General features: G+C 37.4%; 1 protein-coding gene across 7 annotated transcripts; it reads left to right on the top strand.

Annotated features, from left to right (window-relative positions):
- On the top strand, positions 1–26,407 carry BBS5 (Bardet-Biedl syndrome 5). 7 transcript variants are annotated; one of them, XM_082689218.1, is made up of 12 exons: positions 1–285; positions 2,454–2,536; positions 7,003–7,068; positions 8,604–8,653; positions 8,784–8,911; positions 13,215–13,350; positions 16,321–16,416; positions 18,770–18,832; positions 20,772–20,906; positions 24,828–24,911; positions 25,767–25,845; positions 25,997–26,407. In XM_082689218.1, the coding sequence occupies exons 1-11, from the start codon at positions 227–229 to the stop codon at positions 25,800–25,802; spliced, it is 936 nt and encodes a 311-aa protein (XP_082545344.1). In that variant the 5' UTR covers positions 1–226; the 3' UTR covers positions 25,803–25,845; positions 25,997–26,407. The 7 variants fall into 7 exon arrangements, with proteins under 7 accessions (XP_082545344.1, XP_082545343.1, XP_082545346.1 ...); XM_082689215.1 differs by having other exon boundaries at positions 8–285; positions 25,822–25,845; XM_082689216.1 differs by having other exon boundaries at positions 177–285; positions 2,404–2,536; positions 25,822–25,845.

The raw sequence follows: 26,407 nt of genomic DNA, 5'->3' as shown, positions 1-26,407 counted from the left end.
AGCTCCTGGGCCGGGGCCGCCCAACCGCGCCTGGAGCCTCAAATCCGCTTAACAACGCGACGCGGCGGCGGGGCGGGGGCGGAGAGCGCGCACTCTACCTCAGGAAGCTTGGATCTCGGCGCCCGCCGTAGACGTCGTGACAGAGGCGGTCCGTTGCCTGGGAGCCAGTGAGACGCCACTCGGCCTCCACCGCTGTGGAGAGTGCCCGTGTTGGGCCTCGGTCACCATGTCGGTGCTGGACGCGCTTTGGGAGGACCGGGATGTCCGCTTCGACGTCTCCTCGCAGTGAGTCGCTCCTAGGGCCTATAGAGGGCGCCGCGGCGCGGTTTCTGGAGGAGGCTGCGCCCCCACAGCTCACGGCCCTCGCGAGAGTGGGAGGGGGTTTGAGCCTGTGGTCCCCGGGAGATCCCAGATTGGCTTGGCCATTGAGGGAATTCATCTCAATGAAACCGTTTCAGAGATCTGGGGAAAGAGAATTCCAGGCAGAGAAAGGGGGTCCCGGGCACCTAGCGGGAAACTGAGCCCAAGTACGTCCGGGACCATCTAGGACTTGGGCGTTCAAGTACACCCAAGTGAGCTTGGGAGTGCTCCTCTTCTGTGATGGGGGACGTTTGGAAGGGACTCAGAGGAGACCAGGGTTCTGAAACTAGGTCTGGAATAGCGACACATATTGTAGACCCTTAGGCCTCGCCATTTTAAGCTCGAGTCTCTTTGTAAAACAAAGGAGGTTTGGGAATAAGCATTTCCCATAATGGCTAACCTCTTGAGAACTTGGTTTCCATGATAAGCTTCCATCTTGCCATTCATTTAAATCGCCAGTGGGAGGAAGAAGCTACTTTTTGGAACCTCTCAACAGAAACCCTGGGTTTTTTGTTTTTGTTTTTTAATGTCATGCTTTAAAGAAAAAAATACTTAACAACCTTCCTACCCAAAGACCAGGGGCGAAATGCCCATTGAGAAATTAACTGTTGGAAGACTGTGATGCTTCTCGGGTTAATGGTATGAAGCTTCTTAGCCACTTCCTATGATTCCCTATCATGACCAAAACCTTAGAAAATGAAATAATTTCCCAGGCTTAGTTATGGCTTGGTATCTAAAACTAACAGGGTCTTAGATCCTTTAAGAAGTTGTGAGGGAAGGGAATTTATAAACAATGGTTACAGACTGCACACATTCTATGACTTTTTCTATTATTCTCGGAGGGTTCTTAAACCAAGCAAAGGTCCATTTCATGAACACTTCCATTTTCTTGAACATTTATCAAATGCTTATTATGTTCTAGGTACTATGCTGCATTTATCAAATGCTTATTATGTTCTAGGTACTATGCTGATAGCTAGAGATACAAAAATAATAGAAAATGATTACCTGCCACCCATTTTAGTGCAGGAGATACACATAGACAACTATTTTTTAAAAATGTGGTAAATATCCATCCTGAAAAAAAATGAACAAAAAGCTGGGGTATCATAGGAACAGAATGGTTCATTTTGCCTGGAGAATGCCTTGAAGAAGAAATAATATTTGTGTTCAACCCTGAAGACTAGACAGGGCCTTGTCATGGTAGACAGGAGAGTATTCCAGAAAAAAAAGAAAACAAAACACTGGGAGCAAAGTCTTGGAAGTACAAACGGCATTGGCTGGAAGGCAAAGTCTGCAAGTGGAGGATGGAGGAACAAACAGGTAGATTAGCCAGATTATAAAATGTTTAGCGCAGGATTTTGGACATAATTTTTGTGGCAGTGGGATGACATGGAAGATTCTTAGGCAGAAAAGTTATATTATGATCATATCTGTATTTTGAGTAGGTAATTGGGTCAGCTGTATGGAGAATGTGTTAGAATTTCCTACCACATATTCTACTAGGTTCTGTTTGTTTGGGGACACTCTGGAATGCATTCTGTCTGACAGCAAACTATTCTTGCCTCTTTATTTCCTTTTATTCCCTGTATCTAATTGTTTACCGATTCCTAATGATGCTTTAACTTGCTCCTTCTGTAACTGCCTAACCTCTTTCGTCTACTCAGAAACCTCAGAGGGTTTTCCATTGTCCACAGGATAAGGCCCATACCTATCTGACTAAGCATTCTGAGGTAGTGGCATGTATTTCTCACTACCTCTTAACATGGATCTTCTTCCCTAGCTAGGCCCATCTTTCCACATTCCACATATTATTTCTTTTTTCTGGTCTTTAACCACTTTCCTCCCTCTCTCTCTCATTTCTCCAAATCCTACCTCTCCTACTTCTGGCTTTTCTACATGTCCCTGATTACTCCAGGCTCCACGGGTCTCCAGACTCTTAAAGTTCTTAAGCCCCTATTTTCAAATGCATGAGCGTTTGGTACTGTATCATTTATATTGATGGTTGTTTTATATGCATATGTCTCTTCTCTCCCTAACTAGATTGTAAGTGGGTATGGTTGTAGCTATTAAAGCCTCGATATTTATTTTAGACAAATGAAAACAAGACCTGGAGAAGTCCTTATTGATTGTTTAGATTCAATTGAAGACACCAAAGGAAATAATGGGGATAGAGGTGAGTATATTTCCTAATATGTTTTATATTCCTGGTTTGATTTCCAAATGTTAAATCATATTAACTGGGGAGTAAGATATAAAAGAAATGTAATTGTGTCAGTAAAAGAGTTAAATCCACATGAGAATTTTCTCAGACTTAAACAGGAGAAAGATGGGTATTAAACCTTTAGCCAGGGCCGCCTGGGTGGCTCAGTGGGTTAAGCTTCTGCCTTTGGCTCAGGTCATGATCCCATGGTCATGGGATCAAGCCCCACATGAGGCAGGGGAGCCTGCTTCCCCCTCCCTCTTTGCCTGCCTCTCTGCCTACTTGTGATCTCTCTCTCTGTGTCAAATAAGTAAATAAAATCTTAAAAAAAAAAAAAAAACCTTCAGCCAGGGAATACAGGTTCTTCCTCAGAAGTTTGGTCCCTTCAGTAAGTCTCAGTTTTGATATCAGCTTTCTCCAACATAACTGTTAAAACTTCAGGATCCCTGTTTGTAAGGGCCATGGGATAGTTCTGACTTTTGAATCTGCCTCCTCATGAAAAGAATATGAGGTCGTGGAACACAAGTAGGTCATAGCTGTGCTATCTGGAGCCATGCTTCCTTTTAAGAAATCCAAGAGTAATTCATGATCCCTTGAGACTGACACCTGGAGATAGACATGTGGAGAGCAAATTTAGTGCTGTACTTTTAAGTCTAGTGTAGGTTAAGCAGTGAAAAGTCTTGTGAGACATCTGTGTATGTCACTGAGGAACAGCCAGAGTTGGACTCTAGAGTCCCCCCAGATCAAATTCCCCAAAGGCTAGAACTTTGAAAAGTCCAAGCTGCATACAACAGCTATACATAAAACTAGCATCCAGTGACCAGTTCTTGTAAGCATCACTACTGTTGTTTTGGGTGTAAAAAAATAGGGGATGAGTGGGCAGTCTAGTATCTCTGAAAAGGTCTTTTAGAGAAAGGGAGGTTTAGGAGGATGGGTCATAAACCTATTATTGAAGAGAAGAGTAAATAGTAAAAAACCTCTTTCAGGTAAGAAGGGATCAGTAAATCCTAGAGGCTACACAGTAAACTTTATTGGGAGAATGGGCTCACTGCAGCCTTTCAAGCAGCCACTTGCTCTCTGGGTCTTTCCTCTGGTCTGCTCTGGGGTGGAATGTAAGCAGCACTTAGTTGCGGTCCTTTCTTCCCTGTGAAGGGCACCTATCATCACCACCACAATAGGCAGATCCTGTCAATGGCAAGGGTCCATCCTTAAAAGAATGCTTAGATCACATTTATGAAGTGATTCCTAGTATCAGGCCCAGGAGAGAGTGAGGTATGAAGGTTTAGCAGCAAACAAGAAGTTTTAGCTTGTGCCTTTGAGCCTTTGAGGGTGGAATAATCATCTCTAGGTACCTGGATCTTTTTTTTTTTTTTTTTTTTAAGATTTTATTTATTTATTTGACAGAGAGAAATTACAAGTACACTGAGAGGCAGGCAGAGAGAGAGAGAAGGAAGCAGGCTCCCTGCTGAGCAGAGAGCCCGATGTGGGACTCGATCTCAGGACCCTGAGATCATGACCTGAGCCGAAGGCAGGGGCTTAACCCACTGAGCCACCCAGGCGCCCCAAGGTACCTGGATCTTGACAAACCTAAATTAACTTAAGGAAGCCAAGAGAAAATTTGGTGGTTCTCATATAGACTGGCAGGAACTCTTATGTGACAGTCCATCTGTCATTTGAGACAGAGACTGTGGGTAATAGAACATTTTTTGGTTCATTGGGTATTCATTGAGTGCAGAATCTTATACTAGCACTTTGGAATAGAGAGGGCAAAACACCTCCCTGGCCAGAAGTGTCCATCACAGTGGGTGCCTGAAATCTTCCTATTCCTAAAAATAACTGTATGTATACTCGCCTCAGAAACATTCCTCAGAAAATGAAATGTTACAGGCGGGTATAGAGCTTCTAGTAAATAAGAAGGTAGAAAAAAGAAGGGGAGTCCTGCCTTTTAGCCTTCTTCCTCTCCTTTGCAGCAGTTTGAAAATTGCTGAATTAAGGCATTCATTAAGTTCAGGAACCCATGTTAAAACTATAAATACCCCGGGGCGCCTGGGTGGCTCAGTGGGTTAAGCCGCTGCCTTCGGCTCAGGTCATGATCTCAGAGTCCTGGGATCGAGTCCCACATCGGGCTCTCTGCTCAGCGGAGAGCCTGCTTCCCTCCCTCTCTCTTCCTGCCTCTCCATCTACTTGTGATTTCTCTCTGTCAAATAAATAAATAAAATCTTTTAAAAAAAAAAACTATAAATACCCCCAAAAGATTAGCACTTTTAATCCATTTCAACTTTAAGCACCCTGACACGAAATTATCAGATTAGCTTTGCACTGAAGCTGTACGGGAAAGAAACAGCCGTATTTCAGTGTTCGAGATTAGGAAAAACAGAGACAATTATATTTTGGTGTTTGAAAACACAGAGAGAGACAAGTCCATGCCTAGGACACTGGGTTTGTAGCAATAGGATGGGGCCTTTCAGCAAGAAAGAGGCAACCTAAGAATGCTAGAGATTTATAGGAAATGTACCAAGATCAGAAAAATAGGTCATTAGAGTTGGTTATTGGCTTTATTTACCACTTCATAATTTTTCCTGGAATCTTCTAATAGACAAATATCAAAAAGAATAAAAAGATATCCTAGGCTTATAGCCCAGTTGTGGAGACATAATGTTAGTTACATGAAATGGTGTAAGGAAAACATAAATCATTGTATCTATGATAACAGAATAGTTTGTCCATAATCTTTCTTGCTTGTGCCACTGGCCTACATTTGTCCCTCCAGGTCCAGCACCCATCACCCTTTCCCCCTTGCCCAGGGAAAATGAGTTGTATAGACCATGTCAAGGGGCTACTTGTGCACTCTAGCTTTGGGTTGGAAAAGCCAAGCCAGAAGATCAAAGGGGATCAGGAGAGTTTGGTCTGGATATTTATTCCCCCAGTTCTTTCTTCTCAAGGTATTTAGCCATGCAGGACTTCCACATTTGCTTAACTGTTCCCTATCCTTGTCCCACTGGGCCTGGGGTGGTAACAGGTTTGCAGCACTCACTTACGGTTCCTGACACCCCACCCATACCTTTCTAATAAGTGACTTATTTATAAGTCCTTTTATAAATAAACCTCAGTTATTCTGATTTGAATGTGCCATCTGTTGTCCATTTGACCCCAACTGATAGATTCCGTGTCTACTCTTCTATGTCTTGAGTGAATCTTATAGTCTTGAAATGCTGGACTATTTACTTTTTGTCAAACATACTATGTTCTACAGTTTCTCTTGAGAACACCTTCCTTTATTTTGGAAACAGCCTTATCCATCTTACCCTAGCATTCATACAAGCTTAGTTTCTCTAATTTTGGATATTCTCAGGGTTTTCAGAGAGGAAGAAATATTACCTGGCTATAGATGACTCATCAATAGAATTCGCTGGGGGGGGGGGGAACGCCTGGGTGGATCAGTCATTAAGCATCTGCTTCAACTCGGGTCATGATACCAGGGTTCTGGGATCGAGCCCCATATGGAGCTCCAGCCCCGCATCAGGCTCCCTGCTCAGCAGGAAGCCTGCTTCTCCCTCTCCCCCTGCTTGTATGTCATCTCTTATGGTCTGTCTCTTTCTATCAAATAAATACATAAAATCTTTGTAAAAAAATTCTATGGTTTATAATTTGTTGAAGAAATGTTAAAGTTAAGTGAGTTTTATTCAGGATTATCAAAAAGCTATGCTAGTATGTTAATTGTATCATAAATCTGTAAGACACATAGTTTACCATGCTCAGATTTACTTGACTTTTTTTTTCTAGAGCATTTATAGGTACTACTGTTTCCTAAGATACACTTTGAGAAATGAAGTTTATCTAACTCTGTATGTCAGTGTAAGAACATCAGTCTGAGGTTAGGAATGAAAAACATAAGGCCTTAAGGAGACTTCAGCTTGGCCATAACTTCATATGAGCAAAAAATTTTTTGCTTATTGCAAAAAAAGAGAAAAAGTATTTATAAGTGTGGCTCATATAAATGAGAACTGTTAAGAGATTAGTATATATATGAAAGTCCTTTGAGCAGTGTGATTTCACCAAATGGCTTTGTGATTATACCATCCCATACTCATTCTCAGTTGTGCACATATGACCTGCCAGAATTCCAGAACAGCTTCCACCAAGACAAAAATCCAGTACACAGTTCTCTCTATTAATTTGAGTCAAACCAAGCTATTGGCATTGAAGACATGTATCCCATCTGTAACTATCAGATTTTGTTTCTCTGGGATTCTGAGTCGTGCATTATATGCCTTATACTGGATATAAAAGAGCAGTAAACATGTTCATTTGATAAATGTCTGAGAACATCTGTGGGGGTTACTGCTCTTCCTGAGCTAGAGGTTTCATGCCTATCTCTCTCTACTGCAAAAATGGGTCCTTACTTAAGGTAACCTACTTTTTTGTCTGTTTGTTTTTAGGTAGACTCTTAGTAACAAATTTAAGAATTATCTGGCATTCTTTGGCATTACCCAGAGTCAATCTTTGTAAGTATCTTTGTTAGAGAACACTAAAAAAAAAAAAAAAAAAAAAAAAAATACTTTGTCAGATGAACTTGCACAGTGGCTTTTGATAACCAAAAAAGCTATACCATGAAATATGAAGAAAAATTGATAAAAAAAAATTTTTAGCAAACCTAGACTAACCACAGACTGTACCATTTTGCAAAGAAAGGTTTATCAGTCCGTTTGTCTCTTGGAAACACACGAGATTAGTGCTTTTACACTGAATGGTTTTGTTCTTTGCATATCTTTGACAATTTCCTGTGTTTCAACTAATCCAGTAGAAGGGAGATCTAAATTCTAATAAAAGTGCAACCTTCCGGGATGCGTGGGTGGCTCAATTGGTTGGACGACTGCCTTCAGCTCAGGTCATGATCCCGGAGTCCTGGGATCAAGTCCCGCATCGGGCCCCCAGCTCCATGGGGAGTCTGTTTATCCCTCTGACCTTCTCCTTGCTCATGCTCTCTCTCACTGTCTCTCTCTCAAATAAAAAAATAAAATCTTAAAAAAAAAAAAAAGTGCAGGGCGCCTGGCTGGCTCAGTGGGTTAAGCCGCTGCCTTCGGCTCAGGTCATGATCTCAGGGTCCTGGGATCGAGTCCTGCATCGGGCTCTCTGCTCGGCAGGAAGCCTGCTTCCCTCTCTCTCTCTCTGCCTGCCTCTTCGTCTACTTGTGATCTCTCTGTCTGTCAAATAAATAAATAAAATCTTTAAAAAAAAAAAAGTGCAACCTTCCATTGTGTTAAATTTTATTTTACTTATTTTTAAAAATTATTTTAGATTGTCCTGCTAGACTTTTTCTCTAGAGGTATTGGTGCTAAGATGTTCAGTAAATAATAATATATAGGTTTTAGAGAAGCAAACTTCCTTTCTTTCTTTCTTAAAGAAGCTAAGAATGTTTGCAAAGAAGCAGAATTTACTTGTTCTTTTAATTATTTAACTTAAATTTGTAGTAATATATTAAAATGTTTTAAAGTTGTACTTTATATTTAATTTTTAAAAAACTTAAAGTTCGGGACGCCTGGGTGGCTCAGTTGGTTGGGCAGCTGCCTTCGGCTCAGGTCATGATTCCAGCGTCCTGGGATCGAGTCCCACATCGGGCTCCTTGCTCCGCAGGGAGCCTGCTTCTCTCTCTGACTCTGCCTTCCACTTTGTCTGCCTGTGCTCGCTCTCGCTCGCTCTCTCTCTGACAAATAAATAAATAAAATCTTTTTTTTTTTTTTTTTTTAAAGATTTTATTTATTTATTTGACAGAGAGAAATCACAAGTAGGTAGAGAGGCAGGCAGAGAGAGAGAGGAGGAAGCAGGCTCCCTGCCGAGCAGAGAGCCCGATGCGGGACTCGATCCCAGGACCCTGAGATCATGACCTGAGCCGAAGGCAGCGGCTTAACCACTGAGCCACCCAGGCGCCCCATAAATAAAATCTTTTAAAAAAAAAAAAACTTAAAGTTCTATTTGCGGAGGTTTTTATTTTTCAGTTTATTATATCGTGTTCTTGAAATTCTTTGCTTTTGAATTTTAGCTATCGGTTACAACTGCATATTGAGCATTACAACAAGGACTGCTAACTCTGTAAGTCTGAAAAATCTTATTGAAATATATATAGTGAAGAAGCATTAGATATTTGATATTGGACTTATTTTCACTGTAAATGAGAAATTGCTCTTGAAATCTGAACTTTTAAATAAATTTGTCCTTACAGAAATTACGAGGCCAAACTGAAGCTCTTTATATACTAACAAAATGTAACAGTACTCGTTTTGAGTTTATATTTACAAATTTGGTTCCTGGAAGTCCTAGACTTTTTACTTCTGTGATTGCAGTACACAGGTATGATAATACTTTATGGAATATTAAATAATTTTAAGGTCAATCTATGATTTAGAAGTTTGTAGAGCAAAGTATATAAGTATGGTACCATCTTCCTCCAAGCTCAGAAAATTGGAGTATCCTGAAGATATATAGAAGAACATATTGCATTATCATTTAATAAGCACTTTTAAAGTATTTCTAAAACACATAAGACTACTGAAGATTTATAAAAATTTCTACTTGAAGATTCTATTAAATTAGCTACCAAACTAGTTATAGTGAAACAGAGAGTTAATTCAATATAGATAACGAAGTTGGATAATTCAGTTAATGAATTAAAAAAGATTATTTTAGGGGAACCTGGGTGGCTCAGTTAGTTAAGCCTCCAGCTCTTGGTTTTGGCTCAGGTCATGATCTCAGGATTATAAGAATGAGCTCTAGCTAGGGCTCTGTGCTCAGTGCAGAGTCAGTGTGAGTTTCTCACTCCCTTTTCTTCCCTCCCCCACTCCCTGCTCTCTCTCTTTCTCTCTCTAAAATAAATAAGTAGGGGCGCCTGGGTGGCTCAGTGGGTTAAGCCTCTGCCTTCGGCTCAGGTCATGATCCCAGGGGCCTGGGATCGAGTCCCGCATTGGGCTCTCTGCTCAGCAGGGAGCCTGCTTCTCCTCATCTCTCTCTGTCTGTCTCTCTGCCTATTTGTGATCTCTCTCTCTGTCAAATAAATAAATAAATAAATAAATAAATAAAATAAGTAAATCTTAGCAGGGAAAAAAAGGTTATTTTACTAGCAGTTGAAGGCATGTCTGGGTGTTTTCCCTTAAGAGTTTTGTTTTCTTTTGTGGCGGTTTGTTCATTTGTTGCTAAATTCTTTATACTACCTTAGCTTTTTTTTTTTTTTTTTTTAATTTTATTTTTTTACTTGAGAGAGAGTGAGAGCACAGAGGATAGAGAGAGAGAGAGAAGCAGACTCCTTGCTGAATGAGGAGCCCAACACAGGGCTCTATCTCAGGACCCCGGGGGTCATGACCTGAGCCAAAGGCAGCTACTTAAGTAACTGAGCCACCCAGGTGCCCTGCTGTTTTTTTTTTTTTTTTTAATTCTATAAGGAAATGCAAGTTGACATTTTCTCATTTCCAAGATATGTAGAAACAACATATTTGCACATAATTTTTTGGGTGAAACTCGGCCTCAATCCACATATCATAAATTGCTTTGCAGGAATATTTTTCAAATAAAACATCACAATTTAATTATTCAGTGCTGCACATTGTGCTCATATCATTTCCCTCGAGTGAATCTACAAAGGGTGGCAATTAGTTGGGGAACTGCAGAAAATATGGAACACTTCACAAATTTGCATGTCATCGTTGTGTGGCGTCTATGCTAATCTCTGTTATCATTCCAGTTTTAGTATATGTGCTGCTAAGTGAGCACCTTAGCTCTCTGGTTTTTTTTTTTTTCATTTTTTTAAAGATTTTATTTAATTATTTGACAGAGAGAGATCACAAGCAGGCAGAGAGGCAGGCAGAGAGAGATGAAGGGAAGCAGGCCCCCTGCTGAGCAGAGAGCCCCATGCGGGACTTGATCCCAGGACCCCGGGATCATGACCCGAGCCAAAGGCAGTGGCTTAACACACTGAGCCACCCAGGCACCCCTAGCTCTCTGTTTTTAACCAGCCTTAAGTACAATGATCTTTTAAAAGCTTGGCTAAGATGACAGGCTATTATACATATACACAAATTTATGCTCACACAGAGAAGTATATATACTTTTTAAAATTTGCATTTCTTTATTACTAGTGATGTAGACATTTTTCTCCCTTTTTTGGCTATTTATAGTTTTCTATTATAAATTTTTTAATTATGCCCTCATCTGTCATATATGTAGAAATTTATTTCTTAGTTTCCTAGTTACTTGATTTTTCATTTTGTTGATGATTTCTAATCTATATAATCATATAAATTTTTTGAGATGTAATTCATATAGTATAAAATACTATTTTAATATTTACAGTTTGAGGGGTGCCTGGGTGGCTCAGTTGGTTAAGTATCTTCCTTTGGCTCGTGATCCCAGAGTCCTGGGATCGAGTCCGGCATCTGGCTTCCTGTTCAGTGGAGAGCCTGCTTCTCCATCTGCCCCTCTCACCAAACCCCTCCCACTCATGTGCTCTCTCTCTCTCTCTCTCTCTGCTCTCTCTCAAATAAATCTTTTTTAAAAACAAATAAGGTTTACAGTTTGATAGTTTTAGTTTTCACAAGATTGTGTAGCTGTCATCACTACCAATTCTGGAATATTTCTGTCACCCCAAAATGAAACCCTTGTAGCCCTGTAGTCCCCATATTCCTTCCCTATCCTGTCCTCTTCATAGCTCCTGGCAACTACTGATTTTCTTTCTTTCTGTATGGATCTGCCTATGTGGGACTTATAATATAAATGGAATCATGCAATATAGTGACCTTTTATAGCTGACGTATTTCAGTGTTTTCACTGATCATCCATGTTGTAGCATCTATCAGTACTTCATTCTTTCTATAAATAGTATTACATTGTGTAAAAATATTTTTTTTCCTTACTAGTTGTTGATACACATTTGGATTGTTTCCACTTTTTAGCTACTATGAATGCTTTTAATTTGTGTTGGACATATTTCTAAACCTTAGCTCTTTATTTTACTTTACTTAGAAATATAATATGAAGAGGATTATGAAAGGACCTTATAAGCTGCTTTTCTTCAATAGAATAAAAATAAGTGTTCCCCACAAGTAACTCACAGCATAAATAGTTTCCATTTTGTCCACTGGTTAAACGATGATTATAGCACTAAAGGAAATTAAGGTCTATAGGCAAATGCTCAAATCTTCTTCTTTTACAATTTATATATTAGTTCAATTAAAGTTAAAATGACAGGTTTAACAATGAATATTATGATTTATGTAAAAGACATTTAAAGTTATTCAGGCTAAGAAAATTCTTTAGTCTTATTAAATGAGTAAATTAGCCTATAATTTTGTGGGGTAAAATTATAATCAATCAAATGTTATAATAAAACTAATCCAAAAACTTAAAACTAATGAGGGGCACCTGGGTGGCTGAGTTAAGCATCCTCAGTCTTGATTTTGGCTCAGGGTTGTGAGATTGAGCCCCATGATTGGGCTTCATACTCATCAGGAAATCTGCTTGAGATTCTCTCTATTCCTCTCCTTCTTCCTCTCCCTCTGCCCCTCTCCTGCTTGTGTGTGCTCTCTCTCAAATAAGTAAATCTTTTAAAAAAACTAATCAAAACTAATAATAAATACTGAAGAAAGTTTTTTTTTTAAAGATTTTATTTATTTACTTGAGAGAGAGACAGTGAGAGAGAGCATGAATGAGGAGAAGGTCAGAGAGAGAAGCAGACTCCCCATGGAGCTGGGAGTCCGATGCGGGACTCGATCCCAGGACTCCAGGATCATGAGCCTTCGGCTCAAACCTGAGCCGAAGGCAGTCGTCCAACCAACTGAGCCACCCAGGCGTCCCATGAAGAAAGTTTTGAATACAGTACTTTCTTCAGTATTTATTATTTATCAATAGGAAGGCATGGAGAGAAAACAAAGAGGGATTTTATATATATATAAATGTATACACACACACAAACACTTGCACATGCATACACACTGTTCTAGGTTCCCTTTTGTGATTGGTACAGATTTATTCCAATTTTCTGTATAGAGGTAACTATGAGCATGTTTACGGTTGCAATGAGAAAATTAACTGGACGCCCAATTGTTCCTTTGACTAAAACAGAAATGCAGAGAAGGATTTTGATAGGGAAAAATAATATCGAAGTCTATTATATGCAAGCATTGTTTTTCAGCTTAAAGAGAAAATGTTTCCTCTCATATGTGCTATATATGATACATGTTGCCTTAAAAATTAGACCTCTAGGGGCACCTGGGTGGCTAAGTTGTTAAGCATCTGCCTTCAGCTCAGGCCATGATCCCAGGGTTCTGGGATCGAGTCCCACATAGGGCTCTCTGCTTGGCAGGAGGCCTGCTTCTCCCTTTCCTACTCTTTCTCTCGCTGTGTCTCTCTCTGTCAAATAAATAAAATCTTTAAAAAAAATTAGACTTCTAAAAACAGGTACTGAGATAAAATATGTAAATACTACAGTAAAATGATAGTCTATAAAAGACTGTGACACCAAAATTTATTGAAAAGTAAATTTTTAAATTTGTTATAATTGAATGATATACATAAGTATTAACAGTTGTATATTTTGGTAAATAAGTAAACATAACCTAGGAAAACCACATTTTCAGTTTGGGTTGGTCTCTGTTCTTTTTTATAGAGCATATGAAACTTCTAAAATGTATCGTGATTTTAAATTGAGAAGTGCACTAATTCAAAATAAGCAACTACGATTATTACCACAAGAACATGTATATGATAAAGTCAATGGAGTATGGAATTTATCCAGTGATCAGGTATTGTGCAAAAAGCTAATGAACCTTTTGGGTCAGTGCTTTGGTAATCATTTTCCTATTTGTCATTGAGTTTGAATATTCACTTAATTCTATTAAAATATAGCATTATATCTCCTGATAAATTAGTATTGAAGCTCTTCATATAAAATAATTTTCTGATTTTCATATCTTTATGTTCTTTTTAGCAACATTTGTTGTACATAGAACTTATAGCTAGAGTGGTCTTTAGAGGTTATCTGGTTCAGTCTCCATTCACTTATTGATTAAAAACTCAGGCCAAAGAAAAGTGACTTCACACATCTAGTTCATCTGAGAACTATGTTCTTCTCCTCATGCCACACTACTCTCATCATCTTGATAACTTACACTGATGGAGGATAGTCATGAGGTGGACAGTCATGGAAGACTTTTAATCTGGTCTTTTGGGGATGCCTGGCTGGCTGGTTGGAAGAGCATGCAACTCAGGGTTGTTAGTTCAAACCCCATGTTTGGGTGTAGAGATTACTTAAAAATAAAATCTTTAGGGGTATCTGGGTGGGTCAGTGTGTTAAGCCTCTGCCTTCGGCTCAGGTCATGATCTCGGGGTCCTGGGATCGAGCCCCTCATCGGGCTCTCTGCTCATCAGGGAGCCTGCTTCCCTCTCTCTCTGCCTGCCTCTCTGCCTTTAAATTTTTAAAATTTTTAAAAATAATAATAAATAATAAAATCTTCAAAAAAAATAAAATGATCCTTATGGAATTAAATGTATAACTCATTTGGTGATTCCTATATCCATTATCATGACTTCTCATTTGCTCTTGAAGTTATGACCATTTAAAACATCTAAGTTGGAGTAAGTAATACATCAATTTCTAAAGAAAAATTTTCTCTTACATAAGAATAGTTTCTTTGGTTAGACCGATAATCACTGGGTAAATTTAGCATTTGAATGAAGAACTTCTTGCTAAACGTTTTATCATAAACTTAAGTTGTAAATAAATTTTGCTCATTTGAAAAGTTCTCGTTTTAAACTCTGATGATGGTTCTGTAGTAAATAGCCAGCTCTACATCTGAATAAGTTCTCATCAGGAATCAGCAAGCTTTTTACTCTGAAGGGCCAGATGGTGAATATTTTAGGCTTTGCAGGTCATACCATTTCTGTCATAACTTCTCAGACTTGCCATTGTAGTGTGAAGCCATAGACATAGACATAGACAACAAATGAGCATGGCTGTGTTTCAAAAAAACTTTGTTATGGATCCTGAAATTTGAATTTCATACAGTATTCATGTATCATGAGTTATTATTCTTTTGACTTTTTTCTAGCTATTTAAAAATCTAAAATTTGGTTTGTGGGGCCAAGAAAATTGGCTTCTTGGCTCTTGGGCCATACAAAATGAGGCGAGAGGCCAGATTTGTCCCACAAACCATAGTTTACAGATCCCTACTTTAGGTCATAGCTTAGAAGTCGCTTTCTATAAGGCTTCCTTCTGAGTTTTGCTTATGCAATCTGTACTTAATTACTACTTTAAATTGTTCCTGATCTAAAATACAGGGACGCCTGGGTGGCTCAGTTGGTTGGACGACTGCCTTCGGCTCAGGTCATGATCCTGGAGTCCCGGGATCGAGTCCCGCATCGGACTCCCAGCTCCATGGGGAGTCTGTTTCTCTCTCTGACCTTTTCCTTGTTCATGCTCTCTCTCACTGTCTCTCTCTCAAGTAAATAAATAAAATCTTAAAAAAAATAAATAAATAAAATAAAATAAAATACAGAGCTTGTCTGTTCCCCAGCATTAGACTGTAGGCTTTATAAGGGTAGGAGTGGAATCACTCTGTTCATATTTAAATCTTTGCCATCTAGCACCGCACCTGGCATTTTAAATTGATTAATTAAGATGCTCAGGATTGTCAGAAATATTTTACTGAAAATAGGAATGTTATTGTTAACCTAACTTCTGTTTATTAAATATAAAATATGCCTTCCTATTCTTTTATTTAAAAAATCCTTAGGAGTTTTGTAAGTTGCTCTCTTCTAAAATAAGAGGAAAGAATGACATAAATAATTACTTTATAAAGTTAGACTTAGTACTGTTTAATGGGATGTTGGCCAGGGATAAGGGGGATAAAATTCTTTGTATAACAATTTTTTGCAAGATGAGAGTAGAGGAGGGAAATCTATATACTTACATATGTTTATTAACTTAATTGTAATTAAGAAATAGTTGGTCTTTTCTGTTGTTTCAAACCTGGTCATCCCAGGTTTTGGGTTTGTAAGTTAATATTTTATGCCCAACCTCAACATATAAAATAAATTCCTCTGGGAGTATATGGTGGGGAGGAGGTAGAAATGGAGGTAGATAATGATATGGATAAATAGTAGAGGTGGCTAATTTTGGTGTCATGTACTAGGTATTAAAGTTTTTTTAGACCATTTAGTTACCATACTGGAGTAATTATGAGTAAATATTGAGGGGCCATATAATTGGAAAACAGTTTTGATTCATGGTTAGTGTTGAAGAGCCATAAAGCATCTCTCGTGGACCAATGGAAGTTATCACATATGTTTTGTCTTTCTCTTACCACAACTTCCTTGTCTTAACTTAATCCCACGTTTTGAACAATAGCTGTAATAAGATCTAACACTTGCAGCATGCTTACTATGTGTCAGGCATTGTGATAAGGGCTTTATTTATAGGGGTTATTTAATCAAATTTCCACTTTACATTTGACACAATGCACCAAGAACAAATTTTTGCCCATGGTCAGGCAACTGGTAAGTACTGATAACATAATGATTATAGTCTAACTTCAGAATCCAGGCCCTCAGTCAGCTAATTGTTCTTCGATCCAGTGAATAATGAAGTCATTGATTCTCCATGATATTCAATTCTGGTATTCTCTGCTACTGCGATAATTAGAATTATCCCAGTGTTTAGAAAATAAAGAGTAAGTATTCAAACAAATGGTCACTCATGTATCTGTCTTTTACAGGGAAATTTAGGAACCTTTTTTATTACCAACGTGAGAATCGTGTGGCATGCAAATATGAATGAGAGTTTTAACGTCAGCATACCATATCTGCAAATTGTAAGTGCATGCATTTTGGTGTTCTTATTTTAATGCAGAATAAATAATTTCTGTTCATTTGTTAATGGAACTTTCAAGAATAGATGAATTGTCTCCCTCTTTTTCAGTGGCAGCAGTATAGCTGACAACAGACTTTTAAAATGTTGATAATTTACAGTTTCAACATAGAAAAGACCCAACAGTACTTACATTCAAGGGATGCCCCACCATTATAAACTTGCTATTAAGAGAAAAATATACTGGACTTAAAAATTTTAAATAGCATACAGGGGCACTTGGGTGGCTAAGTCAGTTAAGCGTCTGCCTTCAGTGCAGGTCATTGTCCCGGGGTCTTGGGATTGAGCCTCACATTGGGCTCTCTGCTTAATGCAGATCCTGTTTCTCCCTCTGCTGCCTCTTGCTTGTTTTCTCTCTCACTGTCCAGTAAATAAATAAAATCTTTAAAAAAAAAAAAATAGTCACTATGCAGATTAAAATGTATCTCTCTTCTTCCTTTTCCTTTTCTTTTTTTCTTTCTTTTCTTCTTTATTTCTTTCTCTCTTTCTTTTTTTTTAAGATGTGTCCTTCTTAGATTCCAGTCAGAGGACATTAGCTACTACAGTTTTCCATAATCTTTTCATGAGGCATGTATACAGCAGTTCTTTGCTTGGCTTCAGCGCACTGATGCACACACATTGTTTTGGCTCTCTTGACACTTTGCTTTTAAAGCCAGAGGAATTCTTTTATTCTGTGAATGAATTGTTTTCACTATATTCAGAGACAGCATGTAAAATAAGCTGGATTCCTTTTGGTGAAAGGAATTAAGATGGGTTTTAGTAATAATGATTTTTTTTAAAGATTTTATTTATTTATTTGACAGAGAGAGATCACAAGTAGTCAGAGAGAGAGAGGAGGAAGTAGGCTTCCTGCCAAGCAGAGAGCCCAATAATGCGGGTCTCGATCCCAGGACCCTGAGATCATGACCTAAGCCGAAGGCAGAGGCTTAACCCACTGAGCCACCCAGGTGCCCAGTAATAATGATTTTTAGCTTAAGTTCAACTGAAGCTGTTAAAATCCAGAACAGGAACTAACTACATCTGAGACCAATTTGTTTTGAGAATAAAGGTGGTTCTTTTTATCTCTTCTGCTGCTGCTACTATGTGATTCAGTGAAACAAATAGTAAACTCCAATAAACTGAAGTATTTCGTTTTACATAAGGAAATTACTTATAGGACTCTAGTGCAAATTAGATGGAACAAAAAATAGTTAATGAAAATCCTGTGTGATTTTCCTATGATAATTACACTTATTGCGGGATATTAGTAGTCTTAATACTGAGCAGTTTCATTAACAAATATTTATTGAATAGACACAATGTATGCGATATCTGGAAGATGTCATTTTTAAAAAGATTTCCTGGTTTACAAGAAGGATGATTCTTTGCTAACTATTCCCAAGCCAATTGTTTGCTGAATTGTTTGATTTTTGAGTTTCTTTAGAATATCAGGTCATTCATTTGCCAAGTATTTAGCACCTATGCTGTGCTAGGTGCCAGCAATACAGTTGTGAGAATTATGAACCAGTACACAGTGCCTGCCATCAAGGTTTCAGTCTGATAGAGATTAAACAGAAAATCATAGAATCTGGTAGGAAAAAAATAATTTCTGGTCATCCAAAGAAATACAAGAATTTATAATTGTGGCTGGGAAGATATAATAGAATCTACGTAGGTATTTGATAAACTGGGGTTTGTATTGTCCATTGCTGTTTTATATAGTTTACATATGTTACAGCTTGTCTGACCTAATCTCTATTACACTACAAAATTACTGAGTAGTAAACAACCTTGTGCTTTTTATTCTTCAGATAGATGCTTTTTGTTATTTAAGAATACAGTTCCCAAGTATGGCCTCTGGAATGAATTCAGCTTTGTCCAAACAACTTGCAATCTGATATCATCACAGTCTGTCACTAGGACAGTCATATTCATGTGACTTTTAAAAACTAACCCAGCCTTGGGAACCACTCAAAACACCGGCTCTCTAGTACTAAAAGATTGCTGGCCCTTGGTTTAAAATACTCAGAAAATTTGTATACTCCCTGATTGTGGGGGATATTTGAGTCAGATAATTTGTGTATACTTCAGATACGTCTCCTTCGTATTTCCTTACAAGTCTGATGGCTATTTCTAGTAAAGACATTTTCATTTACTTGATCTCTATGGGAATATAATGAAGGAAAGAGGGAGAATTCTGTTCTTTAGATTAAGAAAAGCAGTTACTGTGTAGAAGTTGAAAAATTTGTTTGTGCTAAAGAATCACTACTATCAGGTAATAAAAATATGCATTTTCTTCTTTTCCATTTTACATCTAGCGTTCCATAAAGATTAGAGATTCAAAATTTGGTTTAGCTCTTGTCATAGAAAGTTCTCAGCAGGTAAGGTATTATATATCCATATTAATCTTTAATAGATTTTTTAAACTATGTGACAGTCTATATTTTTTGTTTTATTTATAAAGTAACCTGTGTACATTCAAGAAGAATATTAGCTATAACATGTTGAATAGAGTTTAAAGTTGTATAGTAATTGTACTCATAGGAAAAATTGTTTCATGTTTCCTTGTTGGACAGACATAACAATTATTATCATTATGATTATTATTTTTAGTGACAGAGTTAAGTCACTGTATTTTTTATGCATTCCTTCAATCTTTACACAACCCTATGATACAGTTACTATTTTTCCCCATTTTACATTCAAGGAAACTGAGGCTTGGAGAAATTAGGAACCTTGCCCACAGTCTCTCAACTGGTAACTAGTCAGTCAGGTCTAACTGACTCACAAGAATATCAATGAGAAACACAGATATATACAAATATACACACACATGCAGGTTATACTGTATCTAATTATAATTCCTGTGCCCTATTAGGCCAGATCTTTGCAGAAATACATTTAAATAAAACATATACTTATTTGTAAAATCAGTGCTCTTGTAAATTCTAACTGTAAATATGAATGTCTACTCACTCCTTTCCCCTGGCCTGCAGATTTGTAGCTTCCATTTACTGAGTGCTTACTATGTTCTAGGAACTGTACAAATATCATGTGTACATTATTTTATTTAATATAACAAGTTGATAACTGTTTTATGGTTAGAAAATTGAGGCTTGGATGGGTGGCCAGGTGATGGATATAAAGGAGGACATGTGGTGTGATGAGCACTGGGTATTATACACAACTAATGGATCATTGAACACTACATCAAAAACTAATGATGTATATGATCCCTCTGATATGGGGAATTTCAGAGGCAGGGCAGGGAGTTGTTGGGGGTAGGGAGGGAAAAAGTGAAACAAGATGGAATTGGGAGGGAGACAAACCATAAGAGACTCTTAATCTCAGGAAACAAACTGAGGGTTGTTGAGCGGTGGGGAGGCTGGGTTATGAACATTGGAGAGGGTATGTGCTATAGTGAATGCTGTGAATTGTGTTAAGACTGATGATTCACAGACCTGTACCCTTGAAGCAAATAATGCATTATATGTTAATTTAAAAAAAAAAAAAAGGAAGGAAGGAAACACACAGAAGACCATTAAAAAAAGAACTAATGATGTACTATGTGTCAGCTAACTGAACATAAATAAATAAATTTATTTTTAAAAAAAGAAAATTGAGGCTTAAAAGACTAAGAAAAGTATGTTTCCCAGCATCATATAGCTGGCAAATTTGTTGTAAAACCTGAATTTAAACTCAAAAGTATATGCTGTCAACCTAAATCATATGCTTTCACCATTTACAGTATGCTACTTAATTTTTTTTTTTTTGCTACTTAATTTTTTAACAGTTTTCAACAACAATCTGTCGTGTTAAGGTTTCTTTCCTAATTCTTCAAGGAATTAGCCTCAGTTGGACCATTCCCTTTCTTCTGATATATGGTCTTTTCCCTTTCAAGGTCTAGCTCAAGAAAAACTTAGTTCCATTGGCCTTCACAATCAATAGTGTATTTTCTTAAATCTTAAAATCTCATCTTTGATATTTGTATATAGAAATGATGTGATATCTGGATATGCTTCAAAATAATCCTAAGTGGGTAAGGGGAGGAGATTTGGGGAAAGGGGAGGTTAAAGATGGAAGAGAGTTGGTCATATATTGCTACTTATTGAAGCTGGTTGATGGCTACATGGACACTTACTGTACCTTTTTTTTTCCTATTTTTATATATTCTTTAAGTTTTTCATTACAAAAATTTTTTAAAAATCAATTTATGTATGGAGCTCTGAAATAACATTAGAATGGGGTATAGTTTATCATATAGTATAAATACCCATTCCTCAGGCTTGTTTTTTGTTTTTTCATTATTTTTTCTTACAGAGTGGAGGATATGTTCTTGGCTTTAAAATAGATCCTGTGGAAAAACTACAAGAATCAGTTAAGGAAATCAATTCACTTCACAAAGTCTATTCTGCCAGTCCTATATTTGGAGTGGATTATGAGATGGAAGAAAAGGTAATTTGTTCACTATGCTATGTAAAATACAGTTTGCTGAATTGCTTTCACACAATCTATAAAATAAGGATATAAACACATTGTGAACAATTTAAGTTTGAACTATGTTTAAAATGATGGATATACAGACTCTGCTCAGAGAACATGACCCCTTGGCCAACACTAATTTGTGCCATCTACCTATCTTCTCACTGGCTGCTTCGTCATTCATTCCTGCCCTTTTAGGTGAGCAGCTTATCCAGAGAAGTGTCTATGTGCAAGGCTCCTGTGATGTGGACAGACTTCAGTCTCTCACTGTTTTATTTTTATTCCACTTCTGCCTCCCATTAGCATTTGGGCAAACCTTACAGGCCTCACAGACACCAAACCTACCCTGTTCTCCAAGTCCCTCAGCTCTCCTTTGACTTTACTCTTCAGCCTCTCCAGCTGAAACACTTGTCATCTGGTGTGTCACTGGTGTCCTCACCAGCCACTACACTTTATCTGCTCTATCAGCGGTACTCTGGCCAGAGGTTCTATCTCAGGTAGCCTCACCGACCACTCTTATCTCAGGTTCCCTTGCTGTCTGCTCTTTTGCCGGCACCCTCACTGTACGCTATGATGGTGCCCTTGCCACCCACTCTTTCAACAGCGTCCCTGCTGGTGCTCAGCATGTTGAGCCCTATCACACAGCACATATATTATCTATATCTCTTCTGCTCTTGGACTGTAGCATGTGACTCAAGAAGATCAGGAAGTAGGGCTGGACAGCTAAGTTCAAATTCACACCCTCTGACTTCAAACAGACCCTTGTTGCCTGGTAGCACTCCTTGCTAGTTTTTTTCTCTTCCTGCAATATTCTCTGTATATCCCCCTTCCCTTCAAGCTGAAACATCTCTTTGGGTTGCTGACACTGTATTAGACATACACTCATGTTTTTCACATCTTTAATCATCCTTTTCTGTTTTCCTCCCAACTTGCATTTCTTTCAACACTCTCCCTTTCATTCTGCCTTCTCTGTATATTCTTCAGGAATATCAGCTCTCTTCCAGTTTCCTCAACCTATACTTTTTTTTTTTTTAATATTTTATTTATTTATTTGACAGAGGGAGACATAGTGAGAGAGGAAACACAAGCAGGGGGAGAGGGAGAGGGAGAAGGAGAAGCAGGCTTCCCACAGAGCAGGGAGCCCGATGCGGGGCTTGATCCCAGGACTCCGGGATCATGACCCAAGCTGAAGGCAGACGCTTAATGACTGAGCCACCCAGGAGCCCCTCAACTTAAACTTCTATAGATGACTCCCACTTTATTTTGATCTTGACACATTCTCTCAGATGACCATGGTTCTAAATATTCTTGAATATCTTCACTATAAATGAGCATTTCAAACAACATAAACTGAATTTCTCATTTAAAAGTTTGTCCTAGTAATTTAATTAAGTAAATAATTTTCCAAATCTGTAAGATACACTGGGACTTGAGTATCTCAAACGTGGCATACTTAAAATGCTATCATTTTTCTCAAAAGCACCATCCTACTGATAGATTTATTTATTTTCTACTTATTTATTTTTAGCATTGGCAAAGTCAGCTGTGCTCAGAACCTCAGAGATTTCATTTTTTATTTTCCTGATTGTCTTATTTCATACATTCAATCATGAATGTCTCCTCCCTTTTCCTATCCCTTTCTTTTCACTCAAACCACAATTACCATTATTACTCTTGCTTGCATAATAATATTGTAGAACATACCTGGTTCTTGGAACATGGCAAACCTGACTTTAGTCCCAATTTCACCATTTATTTGTGATTCTAGGTAGATTTGAGCTTCAATTTTCTCATTATAAAATGAAGATAATCTGGGTGTCCAGGTGGTTCAGTCGGTTAAGCGTCTGCCTTCAGCTCAGATCATGATCCCAGGGCCCTGGGATCGAGACATGTGTCGGGCTCCCTGCTCAGCAAGGAGTCTCTTTCTCCCTCTCCCTCTCCCCTTCCCCCTGTTCATGCTCTCTCACTCCCTCTCTCTCTCACTCAAATGAAGAAATAAAATCTTTAAAAACATTTTTTTAAATGAAGATCATCTGCCTCACAAACTTATTAATCATATCCATGAAATTCCTGGCATGTGAGATACTTAGTATGTTAGTTCTCCTACCCATTCTCTCTCTATCTTTCATTTCTTTCCTTTTTTGGCCCCTAGTTTGTAATAATAGTGGCCATAATAACCCACTCTGTCATCTCATGTAAGTCCCTATGCCAAGCCACCTCTTCAGGGAGGTCTTCCCTGAGCACCATCTAAAACAGTAGCCTCATCATTTTATTGTTCCTTATCCCTGTTTGCTTGTTTGCTTTGTTTTTGATAACACTCATAAGTCTTCTCCACTATAAATAACCTCCATAAAGTCAGGGATTTTCATCTACTATCTTTAACCCTGTATTTCCAGCAATTAGAACTAGCACATAATAGGTGCTTTAGTGAATATTCATAGATGTTGAATGACTGCACTGAACACCTGTTGTTCCCATTCACTGCTCTAAGAGCTTCATATGTATCATCTATCTCATTTAGTCCTCCCAACAGTACTATGAAGTATAACATTATTATTATCCTTATCTCACAGTTATGGAGACGGAGGCTTAGCTAGGTTAAGTTACTTGTACATAAAACTTGTCACACAACTCTGAATGCAGGCTATCCTCAGATTAGCAGATCAGGTCACTTTTGTTGAGCACTATACTTCTACCCTATACACCCTCCCACCAGTTACCTATAGATAAAGTCTGAATTCTTTGGGCTGGTATTAAAGAATTTCAGTGGACACCAGCCTACATTTTCTACCTTATCTGCACAGTCACAGTGTCTGGTTGTGCAGGATGTGCTCTGCTCAGCTATGAGAACATAGTAAACACAGACTTCAGTGTGAATGATGCTCCTTGGGTTTGTTCAGTACAGTAGCCCTGCATAGCTTCTTCTGTCTCATGGGACTCTTCTCTTCTGACCATACTGGATTATTCATCATTCTTCAGCCACATTCTGTGGTTTCTCTCCTTTGCTGATGCTGGTCTCCTCTGGCAGAAATACCTTTTCCCCTAATCCTACCTTTGGAAGTCATCCTCATTCTAAAAGGCCTAGATTACATGTCATTCTTTTCTTCATGCAAGTTTCTGGGATTTACAATCCAGAAGTTGTGCTGTCTCTAAACCTTTCTTTTATAATGGATAGTACATTCGTTACAACTGCTATTCATAGGTTTAACCATATGATACTAATATTTGATCATTTTTTACTAACAAAAATAGTAACTTCATATGTTCCAACCTAATATTTAGTTATCTGTAATTGTGTTTTATTCTTTCTCCACCTCCACTAGATTACAAACATTTTGTGAGTAGGGACAGGGAGTTTCTACTTGGTAGTGTTAGCATAGTGCCTAACACACCAAAAATACTAAAACATTTGAATAAAGAATTAATATTGGTACCACATTTTATTCTGCTTTACCATTGGCATATTCCGTGCAACTCTTAGTTCTTTTACTTTTCACGAGTTCTATTTAATGACTGTTTTGAAGAAAATTGAAAATTTGCTATATCCAAACTTAGTTTTTTTAAACTGTATGAAAGAAAATCAGATTAAGTCCATTGAGAGTTTTTCTTTAAGGCTATCTCTAAGTATCATATTAAGTTTTTATAAATTTGTCATATTAATACTTTTGATGATACTGACTTCAGATTTAAAAGCTTAGGTTTGATTTATTACTCAGGTTAGTTTTAGTAGAATATAAATTATACAATGATTTTTCTAAGACTTGAATAGTTTTCAATTGTTTTACCCATTTACAAGTATTTACAATTCTCACAGCACATTTTATTAAAACTATTTGTTTAATTAATATTGTCTCCTCGATGCATTTTTTTTCCTAAAAATCTACTGATTTTTAGCCACAGCCCCTTGAAGCTCTAACAGTTGAACAGATTCAAGATGATGTAGAAATAGATTCTGATGATCACACGGACGCTTTTGTGGTGAGCATGACAAAGAAGAGCTACTAAATTTCTTACGATTTTTTAAAAATCTCAGTCATGTTTAAGTAATGGCTTAAGTGTATAAAACACGATAGAACTTGAGAGTTAGAAAGTAATTTTTTTTTTAAGTTAAGGATTTTTTTCTTTGTTTGAAATTACTTTTAAATTACCAAACTGGGAAATAGTTTGAGAACACTATTTTTCAGAGGATTTCAGATTTGTGAAAAATTTTTCATACCTTAGAATAAGAGAACAGGTTAAATAATTAATTAAATTAATGTAAAATATATTTTTCATTATTAATCTTTACAAGATTGACTTCCTTTCAACTTATTGGTATATTATATTAAAAACTATATTTGAACTATGAGCTTTCCTATTTCCAAATTTGTATGATTTCATAGCCAAAATAATACTAATTCTTTATATATAGTGTAATGTATGAATCTGACCAGCATACCGCTCTGGGAATAAATATTTTTAAACAAGTGTGAAATTAGTATAAAATATCTAATTATAAACTACAGCATTTGCTGACACATTGAAGCACTGATTGCTTTGTTTTGTTTTGCTAGCACCTTCTCCTAAACCAAAAGTAGGGATGAAATTTTATAGCTTCTAAGTCATTCTTTTAATCTCCTTTCAAGTTAACAATGCTAATTGTATACTAAATTACAAAATACATTTTTTGGAGCTCAAAACATAACTCTTGTAGTTGTTACTAATGATTAACAGAAGTGAAATCTGCTACTACCATAGTAAAGATAGGTGAGAAGACCATTAGACATACAGTAACAGAATGTAAAATACAGTTAGTTACACAATTGTTCTGTAAATTAATTACCTGTTCCTTAGTTCACTGACCTGTTACATGTCAAGTATGTGAAATAGAATTTTCTTTGTCTTCTAGGCTTATTTTGCTGATGGCAATAAGGTAAGGACATTTTATCTATAGTATTTGAAAAAAACTTGCTATATTCTAACATTTAGTATTCACAAAACTTATGTGAAACCTATTTTTTGTTTTTTTCCTCTTCCTTGCCCACCTTCTCTATTCCCATCTTATCCTCTTATCTCCCAAAAAGCAACAAGATCGTGAACCTGTATTTTCAGAAGAACTGGGGCTTGCAATAGAGAAATTGAAGGATGGATTCACCCTACAGGGACTTTGGGAAGTAATGAGTTGATCTTGAGTTGAGCTGGATTTCTATTTAAGGATATCTCAAGATTAAAGATACTAGTTGCCTGCTATAAGGCATGGAATAGTTTTTACTTTTACAGAGAAAGCTTTTAAAAAAGTTTTTTAATGATTAAGGAAAAACTCATTTATCTAAGATTTTATTGCCACTTTTCTAAAAATTGTATTTAAAATTGTAATCAAAATGTATCTGGTTTGTAAATATGTTTATTTTGTACCTAATGCTTGTAAATTATTAGTCTAGAGATATTAAATGACTGTATCTTGTTGGGTTTAATAAAGAATTTATGCAGCACCA

Source organism: Mustela nivalis (genome assembly GCF_964662115.1).
Source record: "Mustela nivalis genome assembly, chromosome: 11".
Lineage (NCBI taxonomy): Eukaryota > Metazoa > Chordata > Mammalia > Carnivora > Mustelidae > Mustela > Mustela nivalis.
Note: the sequence above shows the minus strand (reverse complement) of the source record. Positions and strands in the feature narration are given on the sequence as shown.